A 13930-nucleotide genomic window follows, 5' to 3' on the forward strand; every position below is an offset into this window, starting at 1 on the left:
TGGAGGATCTTGAGGCTGCAGAATCAGTAATTGTTCGTTTCAGCCAGAAACAACATCATGGAGAGGAGATCAAAATCCTACAGAGGGGAGGACAGCTCAGTTGTAGCAGCCAGCTGTTCAAATTAGACCCAGTTCTTCGAGATGGGATGCTGAGAGTTGGCGGCAGACTCAATAAATCAGGCTTGCCAGAAAGTGCTAAACAACCAGCAATTCTTTCTAAACACAGCAAAATCTCTGAAATCATTTTGAGAGACATCCATCAACGAACTGGTCACTGCGGTCGCAATTATGTGCTGGCACAATTGCGATGCAGATATTGGATTCCTCAAGCCAATTCGGCAATTAGAAAGATAATCAGCAAATGTCAAACTTGCCGTAGGATTTCTGGAAGGGTTGGTGAGCAGAAGATGGCAGACTTACCTGAAGACCGTCTTCTACCAGACAAACCTCCGTTTACAAACACTGGTGTCGACTACTTTGGCCCATTTGATGTCAAGCGGGGCCGGGGTACTGTCAAAAGATATGGTGTCATGTTTACCTGCCTCACTCTCAGAGCTGTACATATTGAAGTTGCAGACAGTCTTGACACAGACTCCTGTATCAATGCGATTCGCCGTTTCATCTGCAGAAGAGGTCAAGTTACCATCATGAGGTCAGATAATGGCACAAACTTTGTTGCAGCTGAAAGGGAGTTGAGGAAAGCCATTCAAAGACTGGATAACGACAAAATAGAAAGAGTCCTACAACCAAAAGGTATAAAGTGGATTTTTAACAGCCCGGCTGCTTCACATCAAGGTGGAGTTTGGGAGAGACAAATTCGAACAGTGCGTCGAATTCTCAGCGCTCTCTTGAAGGAACAAGTGCCAAATGAAGATTGTCTTCATACGATAATGTGTGAGATTGAAAGCATCATTAATGGCAGACCTCTCACAAGTGTCTCAGAAGACATAAATGACGTTGAAGCTTTAACGCCGAGCCATCTGCTGCTGCTTAAGTCACAGCCCCTCATGCCTCCAGGTGTCTTCAACAAAAATGATGCATACACCAGAAGAAGATGGAGACAGGTTCAATATCTAGCAGATTTGTTTTGGACTAGATGGACTCGTGAATATCTTCCACTTCTGCAAGAGCGCCAGAAGTGGCTGAAACCGAGAAGAAACTTCATGGTTGGAGATCTTGTGCTGCTGGTGGACAGTTCTTCTCCACGCAACTCCTGGCTCATGGGGAGAGTGGTTGAGACGTTGCCAGACTCAAGTGGAACAGTCCGAAGATTGAAAGTAAAAACTAAAAGCAACATCCTGGAAAGACCCGTTAACAAGTTGTGTCTTCTGGAGGAGGCTTCATCCAAGCGATGAAGAGAAAGAATGTTTGTTCATGGACATTACAATTAGGTTGGCTCTTAATGATTAATGTGTAAGTTAGTAATTGTTTAGTTCTCCCACCTAACCAATTAGGGGCCGGATGATGTAAGAGCCAATTAAAAGTTAATTTTATTGGTACTTGTAAAATGATTGGAGGAGAGATATGCATGTTTGATGTTGGGAGTGTGATTTCTAGTTGGTTTCAAAGTGTTTTTTTTGTTAAAGGCATAGAATATAGAAGTGCAACATTCTAATGCGCTTTTTAGTATTTTGGGCTTCCGGCACACTGTAATTCCGTAGTTGGGGAGTCGGATAAGCTGGAAGCAACACAGTTTTTTTGACCGAGTCTTGCCATGTAAATGAAAAGTTCCAATAAACATCTTTAACGCAAGAAAAGTACCTGGACTTGCTCGCGTTCAAATGCATGTTGCCGGACTGACTCCTAAAGGTGGTACAGAAGAGTGAAATAGAGACGGAGTGCCGCCACTACAAATATCATGTATAAATAAAGAACTGGCCAGTGGAAAAATAGGTCAATATGAAAATAATCTCATTTTACTTTAAAACAAGCAATTCCCACTGTCAAGATCACAAGTAAGCAACACAAACACTGAGTGAGAGTATTGACTGTGATGATTTATCATGAATAATCATGACTACTGACTCATTTTGTTATTATATGAGGGTTTCTCTAATGATTCATTACAACACAAAATAACAATAGAGTTGGTGCCACAGCACCATGTGGTACACTACAGAGAATTCAAGTGCGGATATTATGATATTTTAAATTTTGCACTCTCAGCTAATTTTACTTTTGAAGACAACAAGTACGATACAGTTAGTTAATATGTGCTTGCATTTATTTCATTCAATGGTTTGTTGAAGTTTAAGCATTTGCACAGTAATATAAAACAACTTAAAATTAAGGCGGATGCCATGGTTTAAAACGTTTTAGAACCACTACAGTATTAAACAAATGTGCGCTAACTAACAGGAGCATCTCATTTCTCTCCTCTAGGTTCTCTTTGCCGTCTTTGACTCTGTTCAAGGCTTTGTTATCATCACCGTCCACTGCGCCATGCGCCGAGAGGTGAGTCCAGTCTCTTCCTCCCCCTCCTCCTGTTGAGCATTTGTTGTGTGGATGCCACGCATTGTTTGAATTTATTCTAACTCTGCAGTACACAGTGAACTCGGAGATAGTCGCTGGCTTTGCTGGGATGCCGAGATTCATTTTCTTAAATGTCACGTTAGCTTCTGGGGTCAGTATGAAGTCACGTCAGAACACAAGCGGATCAGACACGAGAAGGATTAGCACGGTATTCATGTCCTGTGCTGCGGCACAACTTCTTCATAATGCAGTAGGATAGTGCGGCATTGTCCATCTGATCCAAGTCTGCTTTAAGGAGCTTACTATGATGCTGTATGAAATAAGACGATAAGTCCCTAACTAATAGCCCCAAGTGCCTGTTTGCCACAGGCTTTACTGTGTCCCCTGTGTACTGGGATCCCGGATTTTAAACTCATTATGGACATACATGTATTCTTGCCCTTGAGACAGACAATGGCACACATGCCAGTGTCTGTGCACTTATTCAATGTGGCATCGCTCACAACTGCTCTGGCTACAATTAATGGATTTTACAATGTCATCAGTTTTCCATAACTGTAAATATGTCATCTGTTTCCAATGCATGTACAGCAGCGCAACCTCTGTCAAAGAGATCATTATGATATTGAACGAACTGCATAGTGTAAGTGAATTTTTAAATGCTCTGAATGCTTAGCTGCATTAAATCAATATCACAAAAGCGGCAGGGATCAGGGTACCGTAAATCCAGGAATTATTTATTGTAAATGTATGAAAATCCTCTTGCAAGAGTGAGCGTAAATCCTTCGTAGCTGCAGAACAACAGACAGAGGGGAGTGCCGCAATGGAGGAAGTAATAGAGGGAGGGTGGGGGGGGATCAGGATGTATTACAGTGCAACGAAAACAGAGAGAAGGTAGCATAAAGTGTGATATTATGTAAACGGCAGAAAGGGGAGCGTCTTGTGATGGAGGAACTAAGTTAAAGTTAGGTGGTGAGGAAGGGAACGCACGCAGAGATCTGTGAGAGGAAACTGTGATTTAGAAGCGAAGCAGGGGATGATAGTAGGGGAGGAGGAAATAGAGAGGAATGTGGAAAGAGAGAGAGGTAGGTATCCATAGTGGGGCATTTCTCTTTGAAGTAGAAATGAGGTGCACTGGGTGCCAGTGCACGCACTCACATACACACAAACACTCGCGCACTAACACAGAACAGGCAACAAAGGCCACTGAGGATGAGTATGGATATAAAAGGAAATAATAAACAAAATGAAACAATGGAGGGGATAAACCAGTCCATGCAGACGTGGATGCAGTCCACTCGCGTACATAGACGAGGAGACCGCCCGATGTGCTGCTACTTCCTCAGCAACTAACCAGGATACCTGTAATACAGATCGCGATAGGGGGGGGGATTTGTTCTTTGTTACAAGGAGCGGCCCTTTGACAGCGCGCTGGTGTGTGTTTACTTAGATACAGTATGTGGGAGGATAAGGAAAAAACAGCATAGCACAGGAAAGGCCTCGGGTTTAGAACATCTACAGTACATACCGTGCTGTTAATTTTAATTAGTGCTGTGAACAGTAATCACACTGGGCTCAAATTTTTTACTTTCAAAGTATTCTATGGGCTTTCTATACCGCTCCTTTAACTGTTATATAATCTCCAAGCCGGGTTTCCTCATGAACAATGGGGCTTTTTGCATAAGTTGGTATTCACCGTACACTTGCCATTGCGGCGATATAGATGAAGCATGTACGTTGTTTAAGGAGCATGGTCCCCACGCTCCAATGTTTGCCAAACTAACTTAAGGAAAAGTTCCTCCACTAACTTCTTTCCTTTGCATCATCTCTTCCTCTCCCTCATCATCCTCCCCGCCCCTCCTTCCCTCTCTGTTTCCACCCTCCCCTCTCCCGCATTCCCCTTCCAACCCCCAGGTGCAGGACGCAGTGCGCTGTCGAATGGGGGGATGTAAAGACGACAGCGAAAACTCACCAGACTCCTGCAAGAATGGACAGGTGCAGATCATGGTGAATAGCACTCCATTTCATCCCACATTGCAGTCCATTTGCCTCAGACTAACATTAACCAGGCTGAAGCTTTTCCCCGCGAGCTCCAATTCCAGCAGAGCGAAGCATGATGCCATTATAGACGTGATCAAACTCGCACCTGGCTTTCTCGTTTTCTCCTTAACCATCTTTACCTTAACAGGGGTTCATGCATTAAGCAGTGTCTTTTCTTTATATGTGACATCATCCCAGAAAAATGCAATTTCACTTGAAGCTTGTCTAGTTTCCAGCCTGAAACTAACTTCTGCTGTTTCACCTACAGTCCCCTGCTATTATATCATTTCATTGTCATTTGCTGCTAAAACATATTCTCACTCCCGTCTTTTGACATACGAGCACTGAAAAACCCGACAAACTGAATTGGACTAACCTGCGCATTGAAATAAAGCTGTTGTGAAATCGTCCGGTCCTCACCAGGCATCAGTGTGTGACAACTCGGGAGTGGGAGCTTGTTGGTCTATACATCACAGCCTCTAATCATATTTTATCACAACAGACATTTCAGCACTTTTATGTTCTTCTAACTCAAAGTCCTTCATCTTTTGTCTTTTTTCTAAAAGACCGCAGAGCAATAAGCTGTAAGGTTATTGTGTGCGTTCCAGATGTTATTAATAGTGTGATAAATCATAGAGACTTGACCTGCCCCAGCAATGACAGTATAGTAACACCACAACCATGAGAGAATGAGCAGCCCTCATCTCTATTCCCTTTATTTCTCCCTCAGACCTGTTTGCGGTAACGATTATGGGTTTCTGAATGCTCCTCTGAGGTTTTCAAGATTAAACTTTGGAGCCATCGCTCTGCTCAATGAAGCCATCGCACCACACTCTCACTCTCTGTTTTCCTTTACAGTCTAACTGGAATGTTTAATTTTGGGTTAACTGTATTATCATGGTGTGTGTTGGCTCATCAGTGTGCCAGCGACAGTGCATTAGACAGACAGGTGCTCTTGTTTTTTCTTAACTTTTCTTGTCTAAATACGTGCGACTTTGAGGATGCCTTTTCAGACTGCACATATGCACGGAGAGCGGCTGTGTGAGAGACGCAGCACCCTTGAGAACATTAATTGTGATGGATAATTTGACGAGGTTGCCACCAGTTATAGCTGCATCATAATTACAGTGAACACCATTCTCTCAGGTGCTCTTGGTATATTCACAAATCTCATTAGCATGTTAAACCCTTGACATTTAGAGTCGGTGTAAAGATGTAGAACTGCAGCTACACCCTCTTGTTAAAACAGAATCAAAGCTGTCTCTGGAAATTTATTTGATTAGCCAAATTCTGATTAAAAACCAGCACTGTTCTTTGCAAAGCTGGTTAGATGTCCTCTTTTAACATTTCAACTTTATGTTTTTCATTAATTCTTTTTTTATATATATATCATCAGAAATGTGCAAATGTGAGCGCCTGTGGAAAGCAGAGCGGGTCCTTGCGTTACGGCACATCCCCGTGCTTATCAGGTTGCCACGCGCAGCCGCTCCCACCAGCGTGCCACCAGACATCCCAGCAAGGCTGTTACCACAGTCTGATCCACGGCAACCACAGCCACGCATTGAGCCATGTTAATGAGCATACCCCCATCCTCAACAACACCCACAACCATAACCACGCCCATAATCACATCAGCAGCCAACCAGTATGTAACCAAAAAAAACCCATTGTTGGTAGAAATAGTCAAATCCGTAAGTAGAAAAGGTGCAATATGTAAAGCAACATTTATTAATAAATGCTACAGGATTACTTGAGCATTTTGACAGGTTCTTCCTGAGAGATGGATGAGAAAATGTTAACCACTCAACACTCACTGCTTTCTGGAGCTACTGTAAGCAGTCTCTTAACTTAATGGAAAGATGGGAAATAGAATGAAAACCCTACCATTACTGTGCTCTGACATAGCAAAATAAGCCCAACCCAAGGAAAATACACTTTAGGATTTGTATAACTTTCACAGTTGGAAAAAAATTAAATAAAAAAAAAAAAATAAAATAAAATAAAAAATAAATATATATATATATATATATATATATATATATATATATACACACACACACACACACACTCAGTAAAGAGCCGTATTGTACATTCAGAGATACAGTGGTTTGGTACAGTTGCCACTGTACTCTTGATGGGTGTTTTTGTACTTTAGGGAAATCACCCTTGATGACATTTTTGAAATGTTACAGAAGTAGATATTTCTAGATTTTTCTGTACCTATGCTTGGAAATGCACTCCGATTTGTATATAACCTGTCTTGTCCTATTACAAGATCATATATGCATTTTTGACATTTTAAAAATGTACATAGAGGTCCAATAATTAGCCCTTAGTTATGTTTTTATGTACATTAAATCTGTGAAGACTAGAGCCTGACAAAAATACAGCCATAGGGCCGATATCTCTGCTTTTTAAAATCAATAAGCATCAGTGTCCGTCTTAAACACCTATATCGGTTGAGCTCTAGTAAAGACCCAAATTGCCTTTTGCTGTACCCCTGTGCACGCTGATGCTATAAGCTAACTGTTAGCAAGAAGCAAAGTTGTAGTTTTACCAAAGTTTGTGTTTCTTACATATTGCACCTTTAAGTGTATGTACTGCAATAATAGTTGTGATGTCTAAGAGACTTGACTAACTACAGGAACGTGTACGTTAACGTATGCTCCCTCAGTATATGCTGCAGTCTGTTCCCTTATATTATTTAGTTGATGTTGATGACTCAGTGTACGTAACCTGTGAGGCAGTTGCAGAGAGAGTGCATAATGGTTAGAATAAAGATGATTTGTTTTTTTTTCAATGTGGATGAAAGAGACAAAAAGAGAGGAGAGCTTTGGGTTTTTTTTTTCTTTTTCTTAATATCCTCATTCGTCCATTTAGTAGAGAACCATTTATGGTGCTGCGGGTGATTTGCGTACTAAGAGCTTTTCTGCTCCTGTGAGACCTTTGCACACTCTCTCATTCTCTCTTTCAGTTTTTCATTTCCGCCCTTTTCCTCTTCTCCTTGCCTCTGTGGCATGCCCAAACTGTCTGAAATCTGTAGTTTATTATCCAAACAAAGGCTTTTGTAAGTGAATCCCGCTGAGGACGGGACGAGGCTCTATAGTGAGTAATGGAAGGATCGCATCTGCATAGCAATAGGCTTCACTTTTACTAAAGTTCAGAAAAACTTGAGTGGTGGCCATTCTGGAAAGAGAGCTTCTTCATTCAACTCACCAGCCTCTGGGTTTCTTTACCCCAAGGAGCAGTGCCACCCTGCATCGCTCGAGTGAAGTACGAGATATCAAAGCAAATAAACATGAGATTTGGTTGTGCCCGAAGTACCTTATCTACATAAAATCTGAATATTGAGTACAGGTTAAAAGCAGTGTTGTGTGTAAGTTTGTGTTTTCTTCGCTCCTGTCAATGGATTGCATTCTTACATTATATATATTTTTTCTCATCCTTGCTAGGAAGCTGCAAAGTTTTGCTTCAGCTGGAACAGCAGATAATAGTTTAGCTGCTGTGTAAATTTCTGTCCCTGTTTCCATTCAGATGATAGCTAGGTGACTGATGAGGCATACAGAAATATTACGTACCTCACAGCCTTCTGCTCGTCTCTCTCAAAGTCTGTTTTGGATATGCTGCTGTGAACTGATAAATATCACGAAAAAAGCAGCGGTTGTGTAGGCCTTAGACAAAATGTAGCTTTTTCCTCTGTTCTTTTTTTGGTTAGAAAAGGCGTTGGGATGAATTCATTGCAAAGAAGGAAAAACTGAACATTTTCAGTGCATCTTATTTGTTTTGTTTTGTTTTGTTTATGGAGAGGATTACTAATTGACTCATATAAAGTGGCAGATTGGGATCAGGTCCTTTTCTATAGAGTTAAATCAGAGCATGAGAGTCATTGGATACATCATATCCATTTGAGATCCAGTCGCTCGCTCGGACTCGTGTGCTTCCTGTTGCTCTGAATGCACAAATTAATTGTGCCTCCTCTCTCCCCCACCGCCTGCCCCGCCTTCTGCGTCAGACGGATTTTGAGAAGGACGTTGACTTGGCTTGTCAAACAGGTGAGCTCTCCCTTCTACCTGATTTTGCTTTCCCTCCTTCTCCTTTTGTCTCCATTCTCTTCTCTGTTCCCTTGTCCCACACAGGATTAGCATTGCAAGCTGTTTCATTCTTAGCTTGCTGCCGCATGTGTTGATGAAATGACAGGAGATGATGCGCTACATCTCGGTGCAGCAAATTATTATGCCTTATCAATCACACTGATTCTGCCCAATAAGTGTTCAGCGAGCATATGTTTGGATGAGACTGTGCTTAATTGTGCATGATAATAACACTCCTCAATGTGTTCAGACCTGTTTCACTCGTTAGTCGACAATGCTCCTGTGTGGGTGTTTGGATGTGTTACAGATGTACCACAGTATAAGTGTGTGTTGTGCTTTGAAATATTAACAAAGAGTCACTCCACCCTCCCACCCCTCCACTCCCTCCCAAAACCCTTGCAGAGAGAGGACACCCATGTAAGTTTTGCACCTTACTGACCTAATAAATACTGCCTGATGTGTCCGTAAACTCTAAGAGCTCCTATAGACGAATCCAGCTGAAAGCCATATTCGTTTACTCCATCTATTGAACAGTTCTGGGGTTTTGGGGTCTGATTGTGTCTATGCTGATGATGGCACCACCCTACATACTGTATCTATTTCTAGTGGGTGCCTTCCTATATTTTCTAACCAAACTTTAAACCTGTACAAATAGCTCATCTTTCTTATCTTTTTGACATTCAATACTCGCGTAGTAAGACGTTCCCCGGTTTAAAAGTAGACCATTCAATTCTGACTTTACGTATGTGTCAGCAAAAGCCTTCTGAAAGTTTCACTCTAAGCATCTTAGAGTTTCGAGGCCAAACATCATGAGCACAGGTGATATCTAACCAAGAAACCGATGGATGCTACACACTCAAACACAAGAGAACTGCCATTGCATTGTAAATCATATGCCGCTTTATCATTTTTATGAACTTCGTGTATTGAATAATACTTGAAACTAGTGACTGAACTTCTCGGACCTGAACTTGTAGAATGTAGCTTCCACGTCTCAAAAATCAAGTCAGCAAAGGTTGACATTAAACCTGCCTTTCCTATCGCTATTGTCCCATAGACTTCCATAAAACTTTAGGTTGTATGGAAGTCTATGGGACACTGGCTCCTGGCTCTGTGACCGTTTTTATGACAACTTTATGGGCTAAATTGGTAGGTTAAGTTGTAAAATTATACATTATTATGAGTTACAAAATTAAAATCATCACCACTCAAGTGAAAAAAGAGAAGTACTGACTATATCCTCATCACCAGTCACATCTTTTTGGCCAGCGAGCATGCTGCTTTCCTCGGTTTCACGGTCAGATCAACCCCTCGGTTGTTACATCTGGTTTTCATAACAACAAGAAAGCGCTGGTTGAAAGCGCCAACTTAAAGCTTCACCAGTAGGTAACGTCATTACATCGATCTCAGGCTTTACCTGGAATCTTCCTGGTAGGTTTAAACCAGTTAATCTGTTGTATATAACACGTATTCCACACACAAGACATTTGTGTTCTTTTTTTTCCCCTAAGGCTATGTAGTAATTAATTTCTGATTAGTCCTTTGAGACTAACTTCCACATTCATAGCGACTACTTTCACTGCCCCCCTGACAGTGATTAATTTAAATATCCTTGCTTTCACTGTTACTGCAAATGTGTTCACTTCCACTCTGCATCAGCAAAAAAACAGCAGCGGTACTTTAGAACACAACACACACAAAAACAACACTGGATTCGTCTATAGGTCTTTCTCTGAGCCATCCACTGTTTGTTGCAGATGTGATGGGAGCAGATTGGTCAGATTTCTCCAAAACCTGTTCCAATCCAACCTGTCAGTTTGCACCAACAGGATGATGGAACAGAGGAAATGACAGTTGTAGTAAGCCAGTGTGCTTTTGCTGCATTCACCCTCAGCAGGATCCAGCTTCAATTTTTGATCAAATGTCTAGCCTGACATTCTGTTAAATCAATACAGCTTGTATGAAAACAGTCTGAGCTCCTACTTTGGTCTAAAAATTGGGATTTTGGGGCGATGTAAATATCTACTCCTCTGATGGTGACAGAATGAGCATGATATCTGGCATGAATTTCCAGATGGTTTGATATATGTGTGTGTGTGATTGATGATAGCTGTGACAGAAGATTGTCTTTCATAAGCATGTCCGAATTAGTTATGCAGTAACTCTTCTAGAAGTGTGGAGTGTCTGAGCTTCTCTTATGATTAATGAGCATGGAAACTAATTCACAGCCACTGCAAGCAGGTTTTGTGTTGTGCTATTAACAGTATTGTGAAACACACGCATACGTTAATGCTCAAAACACTTCCTCTAGTGCATATAGATGTACGTCAGTATGTGAAAGCAGGCAAGAGAAAAGCACTGGGTTTTATATAGCATTTTCACCAAGGACATTACTCTGAGATTTAAGGTCACAGTGTCAGAAACAAAAAGTCAGTCACTGTATACCAAGCACAACATGAGAAAATCACATTTTTCTTTCGAGGTGCATTGTATCTTGAGGCTGTTTTATAGCTGCAAGTATATTTCAGTGTCAGTTTCATTTAATTTATGCTGTCTGTCTCTGCGTTGCACACCTCTCTTGTCAGTTGTGTTCTCTTTGGCATTAAATATATTTATTCTCTTCCATTCAACATCTATTCCTCAACCCAATTACCCCCCCCACACACACACACTTTCTCTATTCACACCCACCTGTAAACTTTTCACCTTCACTATATTTCTCCTTTCACCAACTATCCAAATTCCTTCTCGCATATCTCTTGCCTATCTTCCATTCTCTTTGCTGTCTCTTTCCAAATCCTTACGCCTCCCTCGTCTCACTGCAGTCATTTTCAAAGAGGTGAACACCTGTAACCCAGCCACTATCACTGGGACCCTTTCCCGCATCTCCCTGGATGATGAGGACGATCCTAAGCTGGCAGCCCATCAGGAGGGCGGAGTAGGGGTCAACTTCAGCACTCTCCCAGGGAACATCCCCCCTCCTAACCTTATTGTACAGGTACACAATTAAAGTTTCTAAACTTCCAAACAGATTAGCTCATTCATTTTTCAACTTCCTTCTGGACATTATATTGAAATTAAATTTTGAACACAATTTTGAAGTTGAACACGACAAAAAGAGATGGAATGTGTCTCACCATATGAAGTTAAGCGGGATTGCCAAAGAAATAAAAAAGAATGTAGTTTATCGAAAATAATTCTGCTTGCAAAAAAAACAATTTTATTGGGGTTTATTTGTTTGTTTTTTGTTTTATCTGCAAGGTTCCACCTCTGGGAGGCCTCAATGAGCTGAGTGAGACCCCCCTAAAGAAGGAAGTGAATGTGGACCAGCAGAGACAACAGGGACAGCAACGCGGCGGCGCTCCGATCTACCTGTGCACCGAGAGTGGCCTGGGCTGGGCTCGACCTCCGGCTTCATCCAACACCTCCCAGGACGGAAGTGCTGGAAGCGGAGGGGGTGGGGGAGACGGAGGAGAGGGGGGTGGTGGAGGAGAGGGGGACTACATGGTCTTACCTCGCAGGACAGTCACTTTCAAACCTGCAACACCCTCCTCCCAAGGAGGAGGCCTGGGACTGGGGGGTGAGGACAAGCCTCTCAACATTGCAGTGGAGGATCCTCCCTTCCCGCCGCCTCCCTCTCCTCTGACCCTTCACCCGGCAGAGAGTGAGGCCTATCCGGCGGATTTTGTGCCATCCAGTGTGGGTGACATGAACATCACCATGAACCTCAACCGCTCCTTTGGGACGATCAAAACACTGCCCCATGGGCAGGGCCACTTGATGCCTCAGGGTGGTCTTGTGCACTCCCATGGAGGACATATGCATTCCCATGGGAATTCTTTGCAGCTAAAGCCGGGCCAGAGACCTTCAGTCAGACAGATTCTGACAGGGGGAACAACAGTGGAGAGAACCAGGACCCTGCCACGCAACCTGGGCAGCACCAATGCCAACACCAGCCTCTCAGCAGGATCCCTGGAGGTGGGTGATAGGTTGAGGACAAAGGAAATAGGGCAACGCTGGTTGAGTTTTTTTCCACTGTCTCCCTGAATTTTACAGTGATAGCTATTCAGGTTGTGATAATGCAAGTAAAGTTATAAGTGGGTTGATAAAGAGGAGTGGAAGGATTCACAGTCATTAATGCCTGTGGAATAATTTTTTTTAAAAAAGAAAAATTCAGATCAACTCATTGCATCGACCGTCCTCTCAAAACAAGTTCACTTACACCAGGAAAAGTAAGACATCTTGATCTATCTGACATTTTACTTAACTTTAGGAACAACTAGATGGTCTTCATTTCTAAACCAACTTTTATCACCAATCTATCAATACCAAACACATGTAAAGAAGAAAAATGTCTATTCACATGCCTCATAGTTTCGTAAGTGCGGCCTTCAAACGTGTTAGTTCAAATTTAGTGAGTTTCTAATACACGCTGTCTATTTTCTACAGTAACAGTACACTGTGATAATAACACAGTCGTGTGCCTAAGTATAAGTCTGCTATAACAGCTGCTATTTTCAGATGAGTAGTATTTATAGCTGCTCTTTGAGAAGATGACCATTGAAATGAGTTATTCTCATAATGACAGACAGCTTCATATTAGTTTAGTGTCTCTGTATGAGTGATTTTAATATGTGTGTGTGATACCCCCCTCCACTTCCTAATGGTACAGGGTTTTGCAGCAGATGGACCAAGGCTGACAGGATCAGAGTAAAAGAAATTCCCTGGTGAATGTCTTTCAGCCCACCTTAATTTTTGCAAACACTCATTGACATACTTTACATAGTCACATGCACAAATACACACTTTAGATCTTCCCTTAATGGCATCTTGCTAACTGCTGGAGGTTGATTAAATAGATGGAAGCAACATTTTCACTCAAAAAGTGAAAATACTTCTCTCGGGGCAAAGGATGTTAAGGTCGAGTCATTAAGACTCATAAAAAATCACTGTCAGATGAGTAACGAGTCCACTCATGAATATGGAAAAAAGAAGACAAAAAACTCTGAAGAGAAACCGGATGTAATTTACTGCTACAATTTCACCCTGTTAGGATATGTTTGATTCGGAGATGGATGTCAGAGAGTGCCTCTCAGGATTAAATCCGTGTTTTACTTTCCAATTGCAACAGGAAGATGTGTCGTGGAAAGATTGTGGAAAAGTACTTAGGGTGTCAAATGTACTGTTGATTCAGAAGCTTGTTTGTTTAAACTCCAAGTGATGTATATCAGAGTGTGAAAATGACTCACTAAGCATATTATCCAATAATTGTGCTATTGAAACCAGCGAGTTCAAACGAACAACACCGCAGCACCACCGTGCCATCT

General features: G+C 42.0%; 1 protein-coding gene across 25 annotated transcripts in view; it reads left to right on the forward strand.

Annotated features, from left to right (window-relative positions):
- adgrb2 (adhesion G protein-coupled receptor B2) overlaps positions 1 to 13930 on the forward strand; it is a 265546-nt gene that overhangs the window by 230453 nt on the left and 21163 nt on the right. For 16 of the 25 annotated variants that reach the window (XM_085147628.1, XM_085147623.1, XM_085147627.1 and 13 more), the window contains 7 exons: positions 2383 to 2454; positions 4387 to 4479; positions 5909 to 6157; positions 8525 to 8564; positions 9006 to 9020; positions 11429 to 11601; positions 11865 to 12581. In XM_085147628.1, coding sequence (XP_085003754.1) covers positions 2383 to 2454; positions 4387 to 4479; positions 5909 to 6157; positions 8525 to 8564; positions 9006 to 9020; positions 11429 to 11601; positions 11865 to 12581 — 1359 coding nt within the window. The remainder of the gene's footprint in view (positions 1 to 2382; positions 2455 to 4386; positions 4480 to 5908; positions 6158 to 8524; positions 8565 to 9005; positions 9021 to 11428; positions 11602 to 11864; positions 12582 to 13930) is intronic. The other 9 variants (XM_085147647.1, XM_085147632.1, XM_085147624.1 and 6 more) reach the window with 8 other exon arrangements.

This window comes from Neolamprologus multifasciatus, chromosome 22, assembly GCF_963576455.1.
Source record: "Neolamprologus multifasciatus chromosome 22, fNeoMul1.2, whole genome shotgun sequence".
Lineage (NCBI taxonomy): Eukaryota > Metazoa > Chordata > Actinopteri > Cichliformes > Cichlidae > Neolamprologus > Neolamprologus multifasciatus.